The sequence below is a fragment of the Haliotis rufescens genome, unplaced genomic scaffold (assembly GCF_023055435.1).
Source record: "Haliotis rufescens isolate VD_foot unplaced genomic scaffold, xgHalRufe1.0.p SCAF_15, whole genome shotgun sequence".
Taxonomy (NCBI): Eukaryota; Metazoa; Mollusca; class Gastropoda; order Lepetellida; family Haliotidae; genus Haliotis; species Haliotis rufescens.
In genome coordinates, this window is record NW_025963835.1 from 13982435 (window position 1) to 14003712 (window position 21278).

At 45.4% G+C, this 21278-nt stretch overlaps 1 protein-coding gene across 1 annotated transcript; it reads right to left on the reverse strand.

Moving 5' to 3' along the window:
• Nucleotides 1–314: 314 nt before the first annotated feature.
• Nucleotides 315–21278, reverse strand: LOC124118068 (sphingomyelin phosphodiesterase-like). The gene is made up of 12 exons (XM_046480120.2): nt 20780–21278; nt 18492–18656; nt 11256–11379; nt 10973–11079; nt 9345–9514; nt 6478–6588; nt 5206–5374; nt 3461–3534; nt 2667–2859; nt 1859–1951; nt 1268–1362; nt 315–704 (listed from the first exon to the last, which is right to left on the reverse strand). The coding sequence occupies exons 1-12, from the start codon at nt 21104–21106 to the stop codon at nt 590–592; spliced, it is 1743 nt and encodes a 580-aa protein (XP_046336076.2). The 5' UTR covers nt 21107–21278; the 3' UTR covers nt 315–589.

The window sequence follows — 21278 nt, forward strand, 5'->3', positions numbered from 1 at the left end:
GACTGGTCGGCTCGGAGTCAGTATACTGTGTCTGAGTGGGGTATTCATGTTAAACTGCAGCATATTATCTCAGTGAGCTAGCACTATAAATCGGCATCAGTCCGGTCTAGTACAAGCAGCCACACAAACACACGTGCATGCACGTCGCTATATAAGTGCAATAATCTTGGACGCGACGTTAAACTCAATTTCACCTCACCTCACCTAACCTCACATCACCTTAATTGTGCAGTGCTTCGGCGACTGTTTTCAGCCTATTAACGTTCTGATAACGTTTGTTACTTCTTGGTCAAATCCAAAATTTACGCGGTGGATTCTTTTTCCCGACCGGTATTTCAATTTATTATACCGTAAAATTCACCATACAATGTGTAGAATCTTTGTCCTCCCACAGCTGTGCTGTACATGAATATATGAATCATACTTCCGTTTGGGTTAATGTTAATCTAATTATTGCAGCATCCTTATTGCTGATGTTGGTAGTTAGGACAAGACGCTTCTTGGACAGTTTGCATAGTCTGATTGTACAGGTATTTGCACACATGAGTTGAACCTGGCACTGCCGGCTACACGCCCGTGGAACGTCCCCTCACAGGTCGGCACACAGCCGCGGGTCTTCCGATCTTCCAGACTTCAGTAGACACAGCTCTTCGAACTTACAGTCGTGTGTGCAGGGAGTGGTGTCTCCCCCTTTGGATCTGTGACTGCAATGAAATGGTATACAACCCTTTGTGAGTGAGTTGGTTCTGACAGAAGAATTTCGAACGAACGTTATTGTGTATTTGATATCCGGTAATTTTATAGTAGAGATATAGAGGGGTGAGGGTGACAGGATAGAGAGAGAGCGACAGAAAGAATGGGAGAGAGAGAGAGAGAGAAGTGAGAGAAAGAATGGGAGAGGGAGATAGAGAGCGAGAGAAAAAAACAATGAGAGAGGGATAATTTGAGATTGTGTGAGTGCTTCCAACACTGCTATTGTTGCACAGTCAGATTTAGAAACTTCTCGATGTTAAATCCCCCTTTGGAAACTGCGGCCCGCGTTGCCACTACGCTGGTTAGCTCAATCATAAACGTGTATGTTTCTTCTGACTTCATCACACACAGTTCCCGTAGCCCATGCAGTTATTGTGATTCATAACAAACCACATTTGGCGAATGCCTTTGTGGCAAGTAAGGTTTAGTTGAGAGGGACAACTGAATACTCGCCGGTATTTCACTAAATATGCTTCCCTTTTGGTCTCCAGTGCTGTTTTAGAGACATGCGTACCGATGGAATTTGTTGAAGAGTTCGTCGTCGTCTCTCATCCTGTAGATGAGGTCGCTCCAGTCGACGGGGTTGCTGCCGTTCATGCCGTAGTCAGTCTAACAGAAGGAAACAAACTAATGTAGGGAAGATGATGTACCATCCGGAAGCAAGGGATAATTAAGAAATGACTTCAATATTCTTTGCGCTAATAAAGCTGTAAGGGTATAAACAGACGTACACTCCAGTTTATACGTTAATAATTTCATAAACGCTAAGCTATATTGAAGTCAAGTCTTATCAATTGATACATCATTAAGGGACACAACAATAATTTTACAGACTGCATATTTAATCATTAACACACATAGAAGTGTAGGCAACAAAAAGAAATCGGTTACATTGTCCAGCACAATAATGCAACACAAGCCCCGCCTACTTTATTATCAGCCAATCAGTAGTCCGTTAGTGGGCGTGGTCTAATTTTTATTGTTCATGGAAACATAAACGCAAGCAAATGTTCTTGGAAAGACGATTAAATGCCACGGAATGAATTGTAATGTATTTTTTCTTATAACATAGAAGTTCGTGTGATTCTGGCACGACGTCCCTTACCAAGGGGCTATATTCCAACTTCCATGATGGACTCGTGCTGACGTTGTTGTTAGCAACTAGATCGAAGATGTAATCCTCATAATCTAGCACGGCCTACAAAATACAAATAAAAACATAAGAAATCTCCACTAAAATCAATGTCAAAAGTATGATTCTAGCTATGTGTTAAACATATGTTCATGAATCAAATATTGATTATAACTATAGTTCGCGAAAAGGTGAGCGTATCCTCCTCCACCGGTGGCACTCGGAACCAAAACCTATACAGAGGTAAATCACTTGTTCTCCTGAAAAAACACGCGAACGTATGGTACAAGTCAGAATAGGGCATTGCATTGGACATCATCTTTGTCACTGATGCGTCAGATTTGGAAATATTCTCCACATATCGACCATAAAAGCTGATTAAAACTTTTGATCAAACAGAGCAAACCTTGATCAAACAGATTGATTACAACTAAAAGACGATCGTTCGTATCCAGACACTGTGTTACATGATCGATATCCTTTTTCAATTAGTTTGTGTACGGATGTGCACATGTTGACGCCAAAATAACAGCCTGTAGCGAATCGAAATATTATTTAAAGCATGTTGTATTCAATCTGATATCTTAAGAATGATCGGAATGAATTATTTTTTTAAGCATTATACCGCCCAGACAATTGTCATAAGAACAGTATTCGGACACCGCTAACGAAGGAAGTGTTGGTGTTGGCACCCAGGTTTCGATAAAACATATGTTATATCATTCAATGACGGTGAGCTTCTGTACCTAACGTAGGCAGTTTAGCTGAAGGAATGACTTACGAAGGAGGAGTTGGTGTAGAAGCCATCCATGGTGTAGATCCTGTAGTTGGGGTTTTTGTTTGACTTGGGCGTCACGGACCCGCCCACGTAGGCCACGTTGACAGGGCGGGTGAGGTTGGCGACGTCGTAGTACACGCGGAATTCGTCTGTGTGGGTGTGGCCGTTAAACTGACCCACGATTGTGCTCTCGTACCTGTGATAGGAAAAGACTCAGTGTAAGAATATATGTCTCCAGCAACTTGTCTCGATGGCCTGGTTGATTCAGTTTGCATGTTATCGTATCCAAATTACGTGGATCGATGCTAATGGTGTCAATCACAGGATTGTCTTGTCAAGATTCTATTATTTACAGACAGTTAAATAGCATAGCTGGAGTATTGCTGACTGCGGCGCTAAACAACAGCAAAACCAGAAAAAAATCCGAGGTTGAGTTACTCCATAATAACAATTGAAATTAATGTACGAATAAAGATATACAGTAAACTACGGTTATAACGAACTCAAAGGGACTACTAATGTTAGTTCGTTATAACCGTAGTTCGTTATAAGCATATATACAGCATAACCACAGCAAATAGTCGGGGCCTAAAAAGTAAGTTCGTTATATCCGTCAGTTCGTTACAAGCGTGTTCGTTATAACCGTAGTTTACTGTAATTGATTATACAGAAATGCTGGGGAGGGAGGCTGCGTTCAATGATAGATGTTTTAGATGCACATCATTTCCTGACGCTGCGTTCAATGATAGATGTTTTAGATGCACATCATTTCCTGACGCCTCAGTGTCATTCCTCACCTGCTGACTATGTTGTAGTAGTTCCAGCTCCAAGCCTTCATGCAGTTGGTGGGCATGTGACCCAGGATGAACACCTGCAACGATTAGAACAACATTGGCCAATCGGAGATACACATTTTCATACAAAAAGTGACAATGCAGTTAAAAGTTGCTTTAGTGTCACAATATTCACTCACGTTTTCCTCAATCGCATTGAAACATAATTCCTACTGGTCAGTTCGACACTGCTTGTAATTAAATAATTATTTCGAGGTTTCGTTAGAATGTAAGATATTCAGCCAAACGTTATGCAATAAAAGACGAATAGTTTCTTTCCATTAAAATACGCGCACGCGTACCTGTCACGTAATTGCACAGTGTGATGTATCAACGGGTCATAAAATAGGAAATGAAATAGAAACTAACTAAAATTTAATGTTGTACACGCACATGAATTCGTATGATAAACTGCCAAAACGTTTTGAGAGATAAGGCCGGGTTCATTAAAGATGTTTGGTGCGGTTAGGACCAAACTTTCTCAGCTCAGAGTGTTAGTGGTCCTGGAACCCAAAGTGTCAAACAGGTTATGCACAATACGTCCATCAGATTCTACTGTTCAGCAACATTGTCACTGAATTTCAGAACTCTGGCATGATATAATAATCAAGGATTTCGAAGGCAAAACCTTTTCTCGCCCATGGGCGAAATATTTCAATAAATCTGTAAAATAGCTGAATTGAGTAAAATTGAGTTACATTATGTGCCATGAAAATAGTAAGAACACCTGCATGTATTTGCGAAACAAAAACATAAGTTTTAAGTAAAGGAAAATATCCTCGCCCATGGGCCAAACCCTTTTCTCGCCCATGGGCGAAATATTTCAATATCGCTATAAAATCGTTGAATTAAGTTAAAATGAGTTAAATTTTGTGTCATGATACTTCAATAAATACATTTGATGTATTTGCGAAACAAAAACATGAGTTTTGAGTAAAGGAACATATTCTCGCCCATGGGCAAAACCTTTTTCTCGCCCATGGGCGAAATATTTCAATATCGCTATAAAATCGTTGAATTAAGTTAAAATGAGATAAATTTTGTGTCATGATACTTGAATGAATACATTAAATGTATTTGCGAAACAAAAACATGAGTTTTAAGTAAAGGAACATATTCTCGCCCATGGGCCTGCAGGCCCATGGGCCACACTTCGGGCGACATAGTCTAAATATTGAGTTTTTAAACAATTTTTCTTTCATTTTTTCTTCCTTGGTATGTTCCCATGAAAACGGCATGTTTAATTTTGTAAATACCTTTAACCGAGAGTCGGCAAAGACCGTAGAGTTTCTGGACTTTTGGGTTTCCAGAATTAAAATGGGACGTGTTATTTGTATTTTTAGCTGGTTGACATCAATGCAGAAAAAAGCAATGTCTTCAACAACACCCGCTGCCCCATCCCGCACCACACACAACCTCATCTCCATTCTTCCCTGATCTTCTGCCCCGTCCTCCACCCCATGACGCGTCTCTACTAACTTCTGCCGCTACATCCAGGCCATCCAGGCCATCACTGGTCACAACAACATCCACAGCCCCACTCCGTGTCCTCCACCCGCGTCTCTACCACCCCCTTCTATTATACCCCCCCCACACACACACCCCTCTCACACATACACACACACACACACACACACACACACACACACACACACACACACATGCACGCACGCACACACACGCCGACATCACCCACATTCCTCACTGACCTTCTCCTGAGCGTCCTCCGCCTTCTGCAGCGTCTCCGCCAGCCACTGCAATTCGCCGTTCGGGTCGGTGGTGTTGATGAAGAGCCACCAGTTGTTGATGTAGCAGAAGATATTGTTGACTGAGATGATGCGGAAACCGGGAAATGGGGAGAAAGTGTAGAAACCCCCTCTGAAACACAGAAAATACTCAATTTGGATTGGATTCCAACGTTGATCATTGTTCGCAATATCATTCTTTGTGGGGATCAATTTTCGCAATATCTTTGTTCGTGTGGATCATTGTTCACAATACCATTGTTCGTGTTGATCATTGCTCGCAATCTCATTGTTTGTGTGGATCAGTGCTCGCAATATCATTGTTTGTGTTGATCATTGCTCGCAATATCATTGTTTGTGTGGATCATTGCTCGCAATATCATTGTTTGTGTGGATCATTGCTCGCAATATCATTGTTTGTGTGGATCCTTGTTCGCAATATCATTGTTTGTGTGGATCCTTGCTCGCAATATCATTGTTTGTGTGGATCCTTGCTCGCAATATCATTGTTTGTGTGGATCAGTGCTCGCAATATCATTGTTTGTGTGGATCATTGCTCGCAATATCATTGTTTGTGTGGATCATTGCTCGCAATATCATTGTTTGTGTGGATCATTGCTCGCAATATCATTGTTTGTGTGGATCCTTGTTCGCAATATCACTGTTCGTGACGATCAATGTTCACTATATCTTTGTTCGTGTGGATCCTTGCTCGCAATATCACTGTTCGTGTGGATCCTTGTTCGCAAGATCACTGTTCGTGTGGATCAATGTTCACTTTATCTTTGTTCGTGTGGATCCTTGTTCGCAATATCACTGTTCGTGACGATCAATGTTCACTATATCTTTGTTCGTGTGGATCATTGCTCGCAATATCACTGTTCGTGTGGATCCTTGTTCGCAATATCACTGTTCGTGTGGATCATTGTTCGCAATATCACTGTTCGTGTGAATTGTTGTTGGGGGCACGCACAGCCCAGGCAGCCCAGGCGTCTAAGGCGCCGCAATTCGCTGTGCAGAGTTACGTCCCTTTGGTTCGGATCCCGGTTGGTTCGAATCCCAGTTCTCCCTATTTATGTATCTAGTTTTGTCAGCACCATACCCGTGCATCAATCAGGGCACGAAGTACTATGAAAATTCAATATCATCAGATCACTTGCATTATGTCTACGTCAAAACATTTAGTCCTTCATTTAGCCTCATCTCAGCGCTGTATCACTTAATTTGATAGCTCACCTCATAATAGTGTCTTTCGTGTCAGATGGTAGCCACCGACCCCACTGTGTTGCCATAGAAGCATACATCCACTCCTGCGACATATTGCCCGTGACCCAATCCGGAGGGAAACTGTTAAAATAACCTCTAGACATCAACAAATAGGGGAGTGTCGGGAATAGTCCATCCAGATACGGCAGCAGTAAATAATCAAGCAACCTAGTGACTGATAGCAAGAGCATCTTCAACATCATCAATAGATACACGATTATACGCAATAAGCGATCTCACAAAACCTGATCACCCGATCAATTTTAATCGATCCATTTTAGATCCACTGATAACCCCGGACTCCAAACGGGATTTCTGCACGTTAAGAAACTGTGCTATTCCAGAGGCTCACATGAGCTTTCGAATTTATGAAATTTACCAAATGCATTAAAATTGTAATTGCGAGTAGAGATTTTCAAATGGTACAATGGATCATCTGCCTGTAGAATGGTAGCTACCTTAACTGCCCAACCTTGTGGGTGCGTTTATTCACCATAGATAAATTCAAGTTTGATGACAGACAGTTCATGCGGCGTTACCTCCATTACATTTGAATGGATGTGCTACCAATTTTGAAAGTCCATCTTCTGAACTGAAATGGGGCGGTCGGGTAACCTAGTGGTTAAAGCTCGTCACGCCGAAGACCCGGGTTCGATTGCCGACATGGGTACAATGTGTGAAGCCCATTTCTGGTGTACCCCGCCGTGATATTGCTGGAATAATGCTAAAAGCGGCGTAAACTGGCATGTCATGTCTGGCTATTGCCACCGTGTAAAACATTAATCATTCAAACTGTAAACCGTCAACTCATGATAACACACACAATGACTGGACATGTGAGTGACTTGCTGAGATCAAGACGCCCATGGAAGACCAGTGCCATAGAGGACAAGGTCCTTGTACGCCAGGCAAAACAGCTGCCAAGTTCAACTTGCACTGTCCTTTGTCATCACTGACATACCCACAACAGAGTGTCGCGTAGCATCATCAGGCTTTGACTGAAGGCAGAAGGATAAGGACCAGAACAACAGTAAGACGCCCTCTCCTATCGCCCCAATACACGCAGGACCGTGTAGCCTTGAGTCAGGCTCGAGCACACTGGGGTCATGAAGGAGGATTCAGTGACGAGAATCGGTTCTTACTGCACCAAACTGATGGCAGGACTCGTGCCTGGAGGCAAAAGGGAACATCTTATCATCAGTGCAACATCCAGGAAACAGTGGCATGTGGTGGCGGCTCACCGATGGTATGGGGATGCTGCTCTTTTGATTGTAAACTTGATACTGCCTCTGTTTATCCCCAACGACAGTCCGTGTAGTCGCTGGCGAATAAAGTCGCTCTTTTTTTGCAAATGCACATTTTTGCTATTATCCATCAAAATAACATCTTATTTGACATTAAGTCGCACTTTTGATTGCTTTTGTTTTCGCTTTCCAGCTTCTTCTTGCTCCTTTTTTCTGTTCATCAAAAAATGGGAATATCTGTTACAATCTCGTTACAATCAGATCGTAGTCGCCTTATTTGTAGCGGAAACTAAGGTCAGATTTTAATGAGATTGCGTCATACGAAAAGACGTTAAAGATGGTACTTGTTGTTACCCTGCCTGACGCTCGGCATTAAGTGATATAACAACAACCTAGTGGGCTGGCCTAAGTCCGGACTAGCACAAGCGTACAAGCGCACATGCGTGTCGCTATATAAGTGCAATAATCTTAAAGGTGACGTTTAACTCAGCAATGTTAGGAGGGTTGGAGGGGTAGTCTTCTGGATAAAGTGTTCGCTCATCACGCTGAGACCCAGGTTCTATTACGCTACATGTGTACAGTTTCTGAAGCACATTCCTAGTGCCCCTCTCACTAGTGTTGTAATTGCGATAAAATGGACGAAAACCCTACTCATTCACTCACTAATAAGGGAAGTATCTTCAAATGAGTGCACAATCTGCTGTACTGCAAGCGCTCGTAAAATATTCAATTCTCGCTCTGTCTAAATCCGAGTGTTATGGGTACAAATCAGATACAGTTTAGCTACGTCGATCTCGGAGAGTAGTTGGTTGGGTGACCGCAGCTTGACAGCTTGACTCCTGAGTGTTTCTTGGGCTTCGTTCCTGCCCCACACTGAAGCACATCTAGCACACGTGATGTCTCTTTAGGCAAGTGACTTTGTTCGAAATGTGCCTCTGTTCAACCAGCAGAAAATGGGTACCCGGTAAGATGAGATTAGATGTGACTTCTAGCGCCTTAAATGCAGTTTGGGTTGCATACACCCCAGGGAGTTGAGAATGAAAATCGAGTGCACACTGATTCACTGACCGGCGTGACCCGTGAAGATCCGGGGTAGAATATGTCTTCAGCAGCCACTGCTTGCAGTAAAATGCGACTAAGCTTGTCGTAAGAGGCGACTAACGGGTTCGGGGGGTCAGACTCGCTGACTTGGTTGATGCATATCATCGTTCCCCAATTGCGTGGATCAATGCTCATGATATCAATCACTGGATTGTCTGGTCCAGACTCGAGTATTTACAGACCGCCGTCATATAGCTGGAATATTGTTGAGTGCGGCGTAAACAACAAACAAACAAAACATACATTACTCCTTCCTCGTTATAACGCCCCGTTTGCAACTGAAATTCGTCTTGCTTAGCCCCAGTCAATGGATCACACAGACACTGCAATTTCTGTATAGACGGGTATATCGGCCATACTGTGTCCAGTTTACTTATCTTCAGCCCCGTAAACAAACAAACAAACAAACACTGACCGGGGTAATAATGTAGCGCTTTGATCACGCTTTAGGGTGTGGTTTTGGTGTGATATAACTATGCACACTATCAGTACCTGTTACACGGGGCGCTGTCATGGTTACCGGCACAGAAGTACACCTGTTTCCCCGGCAGGTACTTGTCGAAGTAGGACACCAGTCGCTCTAGAGCTGTTATCTGTTCGCTACGGGTTTGATTCCACACATCATGAGCGGCGATGTCCCCCGTGAATATCACGAAGTCAAACTGCATATAACCAGTTATTGCCGTTCAAGTTATAATCAAGGATCCCTTAATGTTATAACAGCAACCCCCGTTTAATCCGGAAACCCCACTTACCGGGCGATTCCTGCTATGAACATCGTAAAATTTACGAAGGCCAGTAACAACGATTCGTTAATCTGTAAATGTAATAATGTAGCCAATTCACTTAGTATCTGTAAACGGCAATCAGGACAAGTATTCAGGGAAACTTAAGGAAGGGTGTTTAGACTTCACAATGGCATCTCCTTTTGTTTAGATTGCACAGGCTATTGGTAACATTTTGGTGTTAATATTTAAGTAAGAAAGATATAGTCTTTGAAAGGCATTTAGTGATACACATTAGGAAGAGAATTTATGGATGTCAGCTTCTTTATTATCAGAAACACAACATTTCGGAGTAGATGCTTACTCCTTCATCAGGTGAACAATCCTTCATCATCCTTTCACCTGATGAAGGAGTAAGCATATACTCCTAAACGTTTTGTTCCTCATAATAAAGAAGTTGCCATCAATAAATTCTCTTCCTTAAGAAAGATATATCAGTATAATCCGGCATGAAACTGTTTCATTTTCACAATATATGTAAATATGTATCGTAAATCTGAAGATACTGGTGTAGTTATAATACATCTATCAACTGTGACAGAAGTAAAACTTGGAGATGAATTCGACGTCTTATTTAAGTGTAACAAGTATTCCAGTTTAAGATCTACATATCTTTCTTTCTTAAATAATGTCTAGATCTGAAATGTTAATGATAAATGTTATCAACTCACAGAACGTACATGTTATCCTTTCAGTGGCTGCTTATCTAAAACATGTTTTATTATCAGATTCAAGAAGATGTCATCTCTGTATAATCACCGTTTTCCCAAGGCAATGACGTTAACTGACAGTGGCAATTACGAGTTATGGCCCTTCTATGGCCCTCCTATTGACCAATCAGATTCCATTTGGATTTACTTCAAACTAAATTGCGGCGCCCAGTCAAGACAATCTGGTTGATAATGGATCGATAAGGTCTATATTGTAATCAAATCACTTGAGCACCTTGATTAAAAACATGAAAAGATTTGGAAAATATCTGTCGACGACCAGTTAACTGTACGCATGGTTTGCAAATCCAGCAGTCGACCGAAATCTGCACGTTGAAATCCATGCTGTTTACAAACCGGATGTATATTTCGTGACGCGATTTTGATTGGACTATGCATAGACTCGTTATTCCAGCCAAAATGTAACCCCGGAATTCCGGCCTTGTTCGGCAACGATGGAAACTGGACTTTTATAGTCAGTTAACGCCGCTGACTCGGGAAAATGTATATTCCCGTAACAATATATTCTGTTTAAGTATCAATTGTACTTTAGGTCAAAGGGCCCATAATACTGAATATACATGTCTGCCTGTGAGGATACCTTCAGAATTACTCCTGTACTCACCTCGTCTGTCTTGGAGGCAAGGTGCTGAAACAGGTTGTCCACAAGGATGAGTGGGGAGTCACACGAGCGAGAGTCACCCCATCTTCCCGCTCCTGGGACACCCGCCGCTGCATCATCGGGGGTTAAAAGACAAACAGATGAACTCCCCTTGTATCGATCGCTGGTTACCCCCGCCCCAGAATTTCTAATTGGATGAATTATTGCTGCAGTACGCGTTAAATTACTTCAATGTATGATTATGATGGATTACGTGTAAATAGTTCACGTGACGGTTGTGACGTACCTGGTTTGCCGTCGTTGCTACGGCAACACAGGGGCTCGTGGCAGATGGCGTTAGATCCCTCTTGGTACATCAGGTCAATATGAATGTCTGTCAGCTGGAGGAACCTGACCTTGGGGGACCCCGGCTGTATGGAGAATTGAGTAATGTGTGAGTGAGTGGTCTGACCTTGGGGGACCCGGGCTGTATGGAGAATTGAGTAATGTGTGAGTGAGTGGTCTGACCTTAGGGGACCCGGGCTGTTTGGAGAATTGAGTTATGTGTGAGTGAGTGGTCTGACCTTATGGGACCCGGGCTGTATGGAGAATTGAGTACTGTGTGGGTGAGTGGTCTGACCTTGAGGGTACCCGGGCTGTATGGAGAATTGAGTATTGTGTGAGTGAGTGGTCTGATCTTAGGGGACCCGGGCTGTATGGAGAATTGTGTATTGTGTGAGTGAGTGGTCTGACCTTAGGGGACCCGGGCTGTATGGAGAATTGGGTAATGTTTGAGTGAGTGGTCTGATCTTGGGACCCGGGCTATATGGAGAATTGTGTAATGTGTGAGTGAGTGGTCTGATCTTAGGGGACCCGGGCTGTATGGAGAATTGAGTAATGTGTGTGTGAGTGGTCTGACCATAAGGCACCCGGGCTGTATGCAGAATTGAGTAATGTGTTAGTAAGTGGTCTGACCTTAGGGGACTCGGGCTGTACGGACAATTGAGTAATGTGTGAGCGAGTGGTCTGACCTTAGGGGACTCGGGCTGTATGGAGAATTGGGTAATGTGTGAGTGAGTGATCTGACCTTGGAGACCCGGGCTGTATAGAGAATTGAGTAATGTGTTAGTGAGTGGTCTGACCTCGAGAGACCCGGGGGTATGGACAATTGAGAAATGTGTGAGTGATTGGTCTGACCTTGGGGAACTCGGGCTGTATGGATAACTGAGTAATGTGTTAGTGAGTGGTCTGACCTTAGGGGACTCGGGCTGTATGGAGAATTGAGTAATGTGTGAGTGAGTGGTCTGACCTTAGGGGACTCGGGCTGTACGGACAATTGAGTAATGTGTGAGTGAGTGGTCTGAGCTTAGGGGACACCAGGGCTGTTTGGAGAATTGAGTAATGTGTGAGTGAGTGGTCTGAGCTTAGGGGACACCAGGGCTGTATGGAGAATTGGGTAATGTGTGAGTGAGTGATCTGAGCTTAGGGGACTCGGACTGTATGGAGAATTGGGTAATGTGTGAGTGAGTGGTCTGACCTTGGACACCCGGGCTGTTCGCAGAATTGAGTAATGTGTTAGTGAGTGGTCTGACCTCGAGGGACCCGGGGGTATGGACAATTGAGTAATGTGTGAGTGATTGGTCTGACCTTGGGGGACTCGGGCTGTATGGAGAATTTAGTAATGTGTGAGTGAGTGGTCTGAGCTTGGACACCAGGGCTGTATGGAGAATTGAGTAATGTGTGGGTGAGTGGTCTGACCGTAGGGAACCCGGGCTGTTCGCAGAATTGAGTAATGTGTTAGTGAGTGGTCTGACCTCGAGGGACCCGGGGGTATGGACAACTGAGTAATGTGTGAGTGATTGGTCTGACCTTGGGGGACTCGGGCTGTATGGAGAATTTAGTAATGTGTGAGTGAGTGGTCTGAGCTTGGACACCAGGGCTGTATGGAGAATTGAGTAATGTGTGGGTGAGTGGTCTGACCGTAGGGAACCCGACTGTATGGAGAATTGAGTAATGTGTTAGTGAGTGGCCTGACCTTGGGGGACTCGGGCTATATGGAGAATTGCGAAATGTGTGAGTGAGTGGTCTGAGCTTGGACACCAGGGCTGTATGGAGAATTGAGTAATGTGTGAGTGAGTGGTCTGAGCTTAGGGGACTCGGGCTGTAAGGAGAATTGAGTAATGTGTTAGTGAGTGGTCTGAGCTTGGACACAAGGGCTGTATGGAGAATTGAGTAATGTGTGAGTGAGTGATCTGACCTTGGAGACCCGGGCTGTATAGAGAATTGAGTAATGTGTTAGTGAGTGGTCTGACCTCGAGAGACCCGGGGGTATGGACAATTGAGTAATGTGTGAGTGATTGGTCTGACTTTGGGGAACTCGGGCTGTATGGATAACTGAGTAATGTGTGAGCGAGTGGTCTGACCTTAGGGGACTCGGGCTGTATGGAGAATTGAGTAATGTGTTAGTAAGTGGTCTGACCTTAGGGGACTCGGGCTGTACGGACAATTGAGTAATGTGTGAGTGAGTGGTCTGAGCTTAGGGGACACCAGGGCTGTTTGGAGAATTGAGTAATGTGTGAGTGAGTGGTCTGAGCTTAGGGGACACCAGGGCTGTATGGAGAATTGGGTAATGTGTGAGTGAGTGATCTGAGCTTAGGGGACTCGGACTGTATGGAGAATTGGGTAATGTGTGAGTGAGTGGTCTGACCTTGGACACCCGGGCTGTTCGCAGAATTGAGTAATGTGTTAGTGAGTGGTCTGACCTCGAGGGACCCGGGGGTATGGACAATTGAGTAATGTGTGAGTGATTGGTCTGACCTTGGGGGACTCGGGCTGTATGGAGAATTTAGTAATGTGTGAGTGAGTGGTCTGAGCTTGGACACCAGGGCTGTATGGAGAATTGAGTAATGTGTGGGTGAGTGGTCTGACCGTAGGGAACCCGGGCTGTTCGCAGAATTGAGTAATGTGTTAGTGAGTGGTCTGACCTCGAGGGACCCGGGGGTATGGACAACTGAGTAATGTGTGAGTGATTGGTCTGACCTTGGGGGACTCGGGCTGTATGGAGAATTTAGTAATGTGTGAGTGAGTGGTCTGAGCTTGGACACCAGGGCTGTATGGAGAATTGAGTAATGTGTGGGTGAGTGGTCTGACCGTAGGGAACCCGACTGTATGGAGAATTGAGTAATGTGTTAGTGAGTGGCCTGACCTTGGGGGACTCGGGCTATATGGAGAATTGCGAAATGTGTGAGTGAGTGGTCTGAGCTTGGACACCAGGGCTGTATGGAGAATTGAGTAATGTGTGAGTGAGTGGTCTGAGCTTAGGGGACTCGGGCTGTAAGGAGAATTGAGTAATGTGTTAGTGAGTGGTCTGAGCTTGGACACAAGGGCTGTATGGAGAATTGAGTAATGTGTGAGTGAGCGGTCTGACCTTGGACACCAGGGCTGTATGGAGAATTGGGTAATGTGTGAGTGAGTGGTCTGACCTTAGGGGACCCGGGCTGTATGGAGAATTGAGTAATGTGTGAGTGAGTGGTCTGAGCTTAGGAGACCATAGGCTTTATGGAGAATTGAGTAATGTGTGAGTGAATTGGTCTGACCTTAGGGGTGTGGTCTGACATTAGGAGACCCGGGCTGTATGGAGAATTGAGTAAATATGTGAGTGAGTGGTCTGAGCTTAGGGGACTCGGGCTGTATGGAGAATTGAGTAATGTGTGAGTGAGTGGTCTGACATTAGGAGATCCGGGCTGTATGGAGAATTGAGTAATGTGTGAGTGAGTGGTCTGACCTTAGGGGAGTGTATTGACATTAGGAGACCCGGGCTGTATGGAGAATTGAGTAATGTATGAGTGAGTGGTCTGACATTAGGAGACCCGGGCTGTATGGAGAATTGAGTAACGTGTGAGTGAGTGGTCTGACCTTAGGAGACCCGGGCTGTATGGAGAATTGAGTAATGTATGAGTGAGTGGTCTGACATTCGGAGACCCGGGCTGTATGGAGAATCGAGTAATGTGTGAGTGAGTGGTCTGACCTTAGGGGAGTGGTCGGACATTAGCAGACTCGGGCTGTATGGAGAATTGAGTAATGTGTGAGTGAGTGGTCTGACCTTAGGATACCCGGGCTGTATGGAGAATTGAGTAATGTGTGAGTGAGTGGTCTGACCTTAGGAGACCCGGGCTGTATGGAGAATTGAGTAACGGTGAGTGAGTGGTCTGAGCTTAGGGGACTCGGGCTGTATGGAGAATTGAGTAATGTGTGAGTGAGTGGTCTGACATTAGGAGATCCGGGCTGTATGGAGAATTGAGTAATGTGTGAGTGAGTGATCTGACCTAGGGGACTCGGGCTGTATGGAGAATTGAGTAATGTGTGAGTGAGTGGTCCGACCTTGGGGGACCCGGGCTGTATTGAGAATTGAGTAATGTGTGAGTGAGTGGTCTGACCTTAGGAGACCCGGGCTGTATGGAGAATTGAGTAACGGTGAGTGAGTGGTCTGAGCTTAGGGGACTCGGGCTGTATGGAGAATTGAGTAATGTGTGAGTGAGTGGTCTGACATTAGGAGATCCGGGCTGTATGGAGAATTGAGTAATGTGTGAGTGAGTGGTCTGACCTTAGGGGACTCGGGCTGTATGGACAATTGAGTAATGTGTGAGTGAGTGGTCTGACCGTAGGGAACCCGACTGTTTGGGGAATTGAGTAATGTGTGAGTGAGTGGTCTGACCTCGAGGGACCCGGGGGTATGGACAATTGAGTAATGTGTGAGTGATTGGTCTGACCTTGGGGGACTCGGGCTGTATGGAGAATTGAGTAATGTGTGAGTGAGTGGTCTGACCGTAGGGAACCCGACTGTTTGGGGAATTGAGTAATGTGTGAGTGAGTGGTCTGACCTCGAGGGACCCGGGGGTATGGACAATTGAGTAATGTGTGAGTGATTGGTCTGACCTTGGGGGACTCGGGCTGTATGGAGAATTGAGTAATGTGTGAGTGAGTGGTCTGAGCTTGGACACTGTATGGAGAATTGTGTAATGTGTGGGTGAGTGGTCTGACCGTAGGGAACCCGACTGTATGGAGAATTGAGTAATGTGTGAGTGAGTGGCCTGACCTTGGGGGACTCGGGCTGTATGGAGAATTGAGTAATGTTCGAGTGAGTGGTCTGACCGTAGGGAACCCGACTGTATGGAGAATTGAGTAATGTGTGGGTGAGTGGTCTGACCTTGGGGGGACTCGGGCTGTGTGGAGATTGAGTGTGTGATCTGGTCTTGGAGACCCAGGCTGTATGGAGAATTGAGTAATGTGTGAGTGAGTGGTCTGATCTTGGGGACCCGGGCTATATGAAGATCGAGTTGTCTGGCCTTGGAGTACCCGGGCTGGTTGGAGAATTGAATTATGTGTGAGTGTGTGATCTGGTCTTGGAGACCCAGGCTGTATGGAGAATTGAGTAATGTGTGAGTGAGTGGTCTGACCTTAGGGGTGTGGTCTGACATTAGGAGACCCGGGCTGTATGGAGAATTGAGTAAATATGTGAGTGAGTGGTCTGAGCTTAGGGGACTCGGGCTGTATGGAGAATTGAGTAATGTGTGAGTGAGTGGTCTGACATTAGGAGATCCGGGCTGTATGGAGAATTGAGTAATGTGTGAGTGAGTGGTCTGACCTTAGGGGAGTGTATTGACATTAGGAGACCCGGGCTGTATGGAGAATTGAGTAATGTATGAGTGAGTGGTCTGACATTAGGAGACCCGGGCTGTATGGAGAATTGAGTAACGTGTGAGTGAGTGGTCTGACCTTAGGAGACCCGGGCTGTATGGAGAATTGAGTAATGTATGAGTGAGTGGTCTGACATTCGGAGACCCGGGCTGTATGGAGAATCGAGTAATGTGTGAGTGAGTGGTCTGACCTTAGGGGAGTGGTCGGACATTAGCAGACTCGGGCTGTATGGAGAATTGAGTAATGTGTGAGTGAGTGGTCTGACCTTAGGATACCCGGGCTGTATGGAGAATTGAGTAATGTGTGAGTGAGTGGTCTGACCTTAGGAGACCCGGGCTGTATGGAGAATTGAGTAACGGTGAGTGAGTGGTCTGAGCTTAGGGGACTCGGGCTGTATGGAGAATTGAGTAATGTGTGAGTGAGTGGTCTGACATTAGGAGATCCGGGCTGTATGGAGAATTGAGTAATGTGTGAGTGAGTGATCTGACCTAGGGGACTCGGGCTGTATGGAGAATTGAGTAATGTGTGAGTGAGTGGTCCGACCTTGGGGGACCCGGGCTGTATTGAGAATTGAGTAATGTGTGAGTGAGTGGTCTGACCTTAGGAGACCCGGGCTGTATGGAGAATTGAGTAACGGTGAGTGAGTGGTCTGAGCTTAGGGGACTCGGGCTGTATGGAGAATTGAGTAATGTGTGAGTGAGTGGTCTGACATTAGGAGATCCGGGCTGTATGGAGAATTGAGTAATGTGTGAGTGAGTGGTCTGACCTTAGGGGACTCGGGCTGTATGGACAATTGAGTAATGTGTGAGTGAGTGGTCTGACCGTAGGGAACCCGACTGTTTGGGGAATTGAGTAATGTGTGAGTGAGTGGTCTGACCTCGAGGGACCCGGGGGTATGGACAATTGAGTAATGTGTGAGTGATTGGTCTGACCTTGGGGGACTCGGGCTGTATGGAGAATTGAGTAATGTGTGAGTGAGTGGTCTGACCGTAGGGAACCCGACTGTTTGGGGAATTGAGTAATGTGTGAGTGAGTGGTCTGACCTCGAGGGACCCGGGGGTATGGACAATTGAGTAATGTGTGAGTGATTGGTCTGACCTTGGGGGACTCGGGCTGTATGGAGAATTGAGTAATGTGTGAGTGAGTGGTCTGAGCTTGGACACTGTATGGAGAATTGTGTAATGTGTGGGTGAGTGGTCTGACCGTAGGGAACCCGACTGTATGGAGAATTGAGTAATGTGTGAGTGAGTGGCCTGACCTTGGGGGACTCGGGCTGTATGGAGAATTGAGTAATGTTCGAGTGAGTGGTCTGACCGTAGGGAACCCGACTGTATTGAGAATTGAGTAATGTGTGGGTGAGTGGTCTGACCTTGGGGGGACTCGGGCTGTGTGGAGATTGAGTGTGTGATCTGGTCTTGGAGACCCAGGCTGTATGGAGAATTGAGTAATGTGTGAGTGAGTGGTCTGATCTTGGGGACCCGGGCTATATGAAGATCGAGTTGTCTGGCCTTGGAGTACCCGGGCTGGTTGGAGAATTGAATTATGTGTGAGTGTGTGATCTGGTCTTGGAGACCCAGGCTGTATGGAGAATTGAGTAATGTGTGAGTGAGTGGTCTGACCTTCGGGACTCGGGCTGTACGGATAACTGAGTAATGTGTGAGCGAGTGGTCTGACCTTAGTGGACTCGGTTGAGAAGAATGGTTAGAGAATTGAGTTAAGTATGAGTGAGTGGTCTGGCCTTGGCTGTATGATAATAGATAATTAAACGGACAATACAAAGACGAAATATGACAACGTTTTCTTGTTAAATAGAAGGCATTGGAGACACAAGGAATCGTCAACTCACCGCAGGGTGTCGGGGAGGTTTGACCGGTGGTTTGGGTGTGTCAGGGAGGGAGATGTTCCACATCTCTGTGGGGAAATAGGGCGTGGCACAGTCCGGCCCCAGGAGCAACCCGCAGATGTCATTCGGGCTGAGGGCAGTCTGCTGAATTACCGCCATAGCCATGTCCTGAAGAAAAGTTTCCTTTATTTGATTGTTGTTTAACCTCGGCGAAATTGGTTTCTTCTGGTTTTGGTTTTGTTCAATGTCGCACTCAGCAATATTCCAGCTATATGACAGCGGCCCTGAAATAATCGAGCCTGGGCAAGACAATCCAGTGATTGTCATCATGAGCATCGCAATTGACAGCCATCAACGAAGTCAGCGAGCCTGACTACGAATCCCGTTAGTCACTTCGATTGACAAGCATAAGTTGCTGAAGACTTATTGTAACCCGGATCTTTACGGGGCCACAGTATGGCCGATATACCCGTCAATACAAAAATTGCAGTATCTGTGTGATCCATTGACTGGGGCTAAGCCAAGACGAATTTCAACTGCAATCAGGGCGTTATAACGAGGAAGGAGTAATGTATGTTTTGTTTGTTTGTTGTTTACGCCGCAACAATATTCCAGCTCTATGACAGCGGTCTGTAAATAATCGAGTCTGGACCAGACAATCCAGTGATTGACATCACGAGCATCGATCTACGCCATTGGGATACGATGACATGCATAAACCAAGTCAGTGAGCCTGACCCCTCGATCCCGTAGCCTCTTACGACAAACATAGTCGCCTTATACTGCAAGCATTGGTTGCTGAAGACATATTCTAACCCGGATCTTTACGGGCTTGAAGGATTATTGTGACTCCCCGTACATAGACGTTATAATAGAGAAGGCGTTACCTCTGTTACTTCGACATGGAGGTGAGTGTTGTTGTTGTCGTTGTTGTTGTTGTTGTTGTTGTTGTCGTTGTGTCTCAAAGTGGATGTGAGTAAACAGTGTTATTGAAGTCGTTATATACTCAGCGTCATTATTAAAGGACCACCTAGGTATGTGGGGTATGACGTATTATACTCTGGTATGACGTAGGTCGCACTCTGAAGCCACGTTATACTCAGGTATGACGTACGTCACACTCTGAAGTCACCTTATTCTCAGGTATGACGTACGTCTCACTTTGAACTCACCTTATACTCAGGTATGACGTAGGTCACACTCTGAAGTCACCTTATACTCAGGTATGACGTAGATCGCTCTCTGAAGTCACCTTATGCTCAGGTATGACGTGCGTCACACTCTGAAGTCACATTATACTCAGGTATGACGTAGGTAACGCTCTGAAGTCACCTTATACTCAGGTATGACGTAGGCCACACTCTGAACTCACCTTATACTCAGGTATGACGTAGGTCACTCTCTGAAGTCACCTTATACTCGGGTATGACTTAGGTCACGCTCTGAACTCACCTTATACTCAGGTATGACGTACGTCACACTCTGAAGTCACCTTATACTCAGGTATGACGTACGTCACACTCTGAGGTCACCTTATACTAAGGTATAAAGTACGTCACACTCTGAACTCACCTTATACTCAGGTATGACGTAGGTCACTCTCTGAAGTCACCTTATACTCAGGTATGACGTACGTCACACTCTGAAGTCACCTTATACTCAGGTATGACGTAGGTCACGCTCTGAACTCACCTTATACTCAGGTATGACTAAGGCACGCTCTGAACTCACCTTATACTCAGGTATGACGTACGTCACACTCTGAAGTCACCTTATACTCAGGTATGACGTACGTCACACTCTGAGGTCACCTTATACTCAGGTATGACGTAGGTCACACTCTCAAGTCACCTTATACTCGGGTATGACGTAGGTCACACTCTGAACTCACCTTATACCCAGGTATGACGTAGGTCACGCTCTGAACTCACCTTATACTCAGGTATGACGTAGGTCACACTCTGAACTCACCTTATACCCAGGTATGACGTAGGTCACACTCTGAACTCACCTTATACTCAGGTATGACGAGGGTCACACTCTGGACTCACCTTATACTCAGGTATGACGTAGGTCACGCTCTGAACTCACCTTATACTCAGGTATGACGTAGGTCACACTCTGAACTCACCTTATACCCAGGTATGACGTAGGTCACACTCTGAACTCACCTTATACTCAGGTATGACGAGGGTCACACTCTGGACTCACCTTATACTCAGGTATGACGTAGGTCACACTCTGAACTCACCTTATACTCATGTATGACGAGGGTCACACTCTGAACTCACCTTATACTCAGGTATGACGTAGGAGCACACTCTGTCCGTTTCAATGTGGAAATATTTGCATGTTGAGATCATCGTTTTCACAATTTCGTCTTCGGGTCGCATTTTCACCACCATTTTCTGTAGAGTGCCTGCAAGCACCTTGCACGCAATGCACAGGTCACTTTCACTGATGTTTGTTCCATGTTCTTTAGGAAACGTGTCCTTTGCCGCGTTCCTCGTTATCCATTGCAAGTGTTCACCAACCTTCTTTGTCTTCGTTCTGGTAGAATCAGTTACCATGGTAACAGTACACAGTACCGTTAAACACAACACTGCCCTCAACGACATTGTAATTACAGACACATATATCTACAATGAATTTGAAGATAATTTGTCCCTCCTATTGTGATCAACGTCCCGATATTTATATTATCGGGTACATGAAGACAGCGGTGTATATGAAGATGTGTCACACACGGATATGTCGTCCTGACAGTCGTTATCGCGCATGTGACGCCAG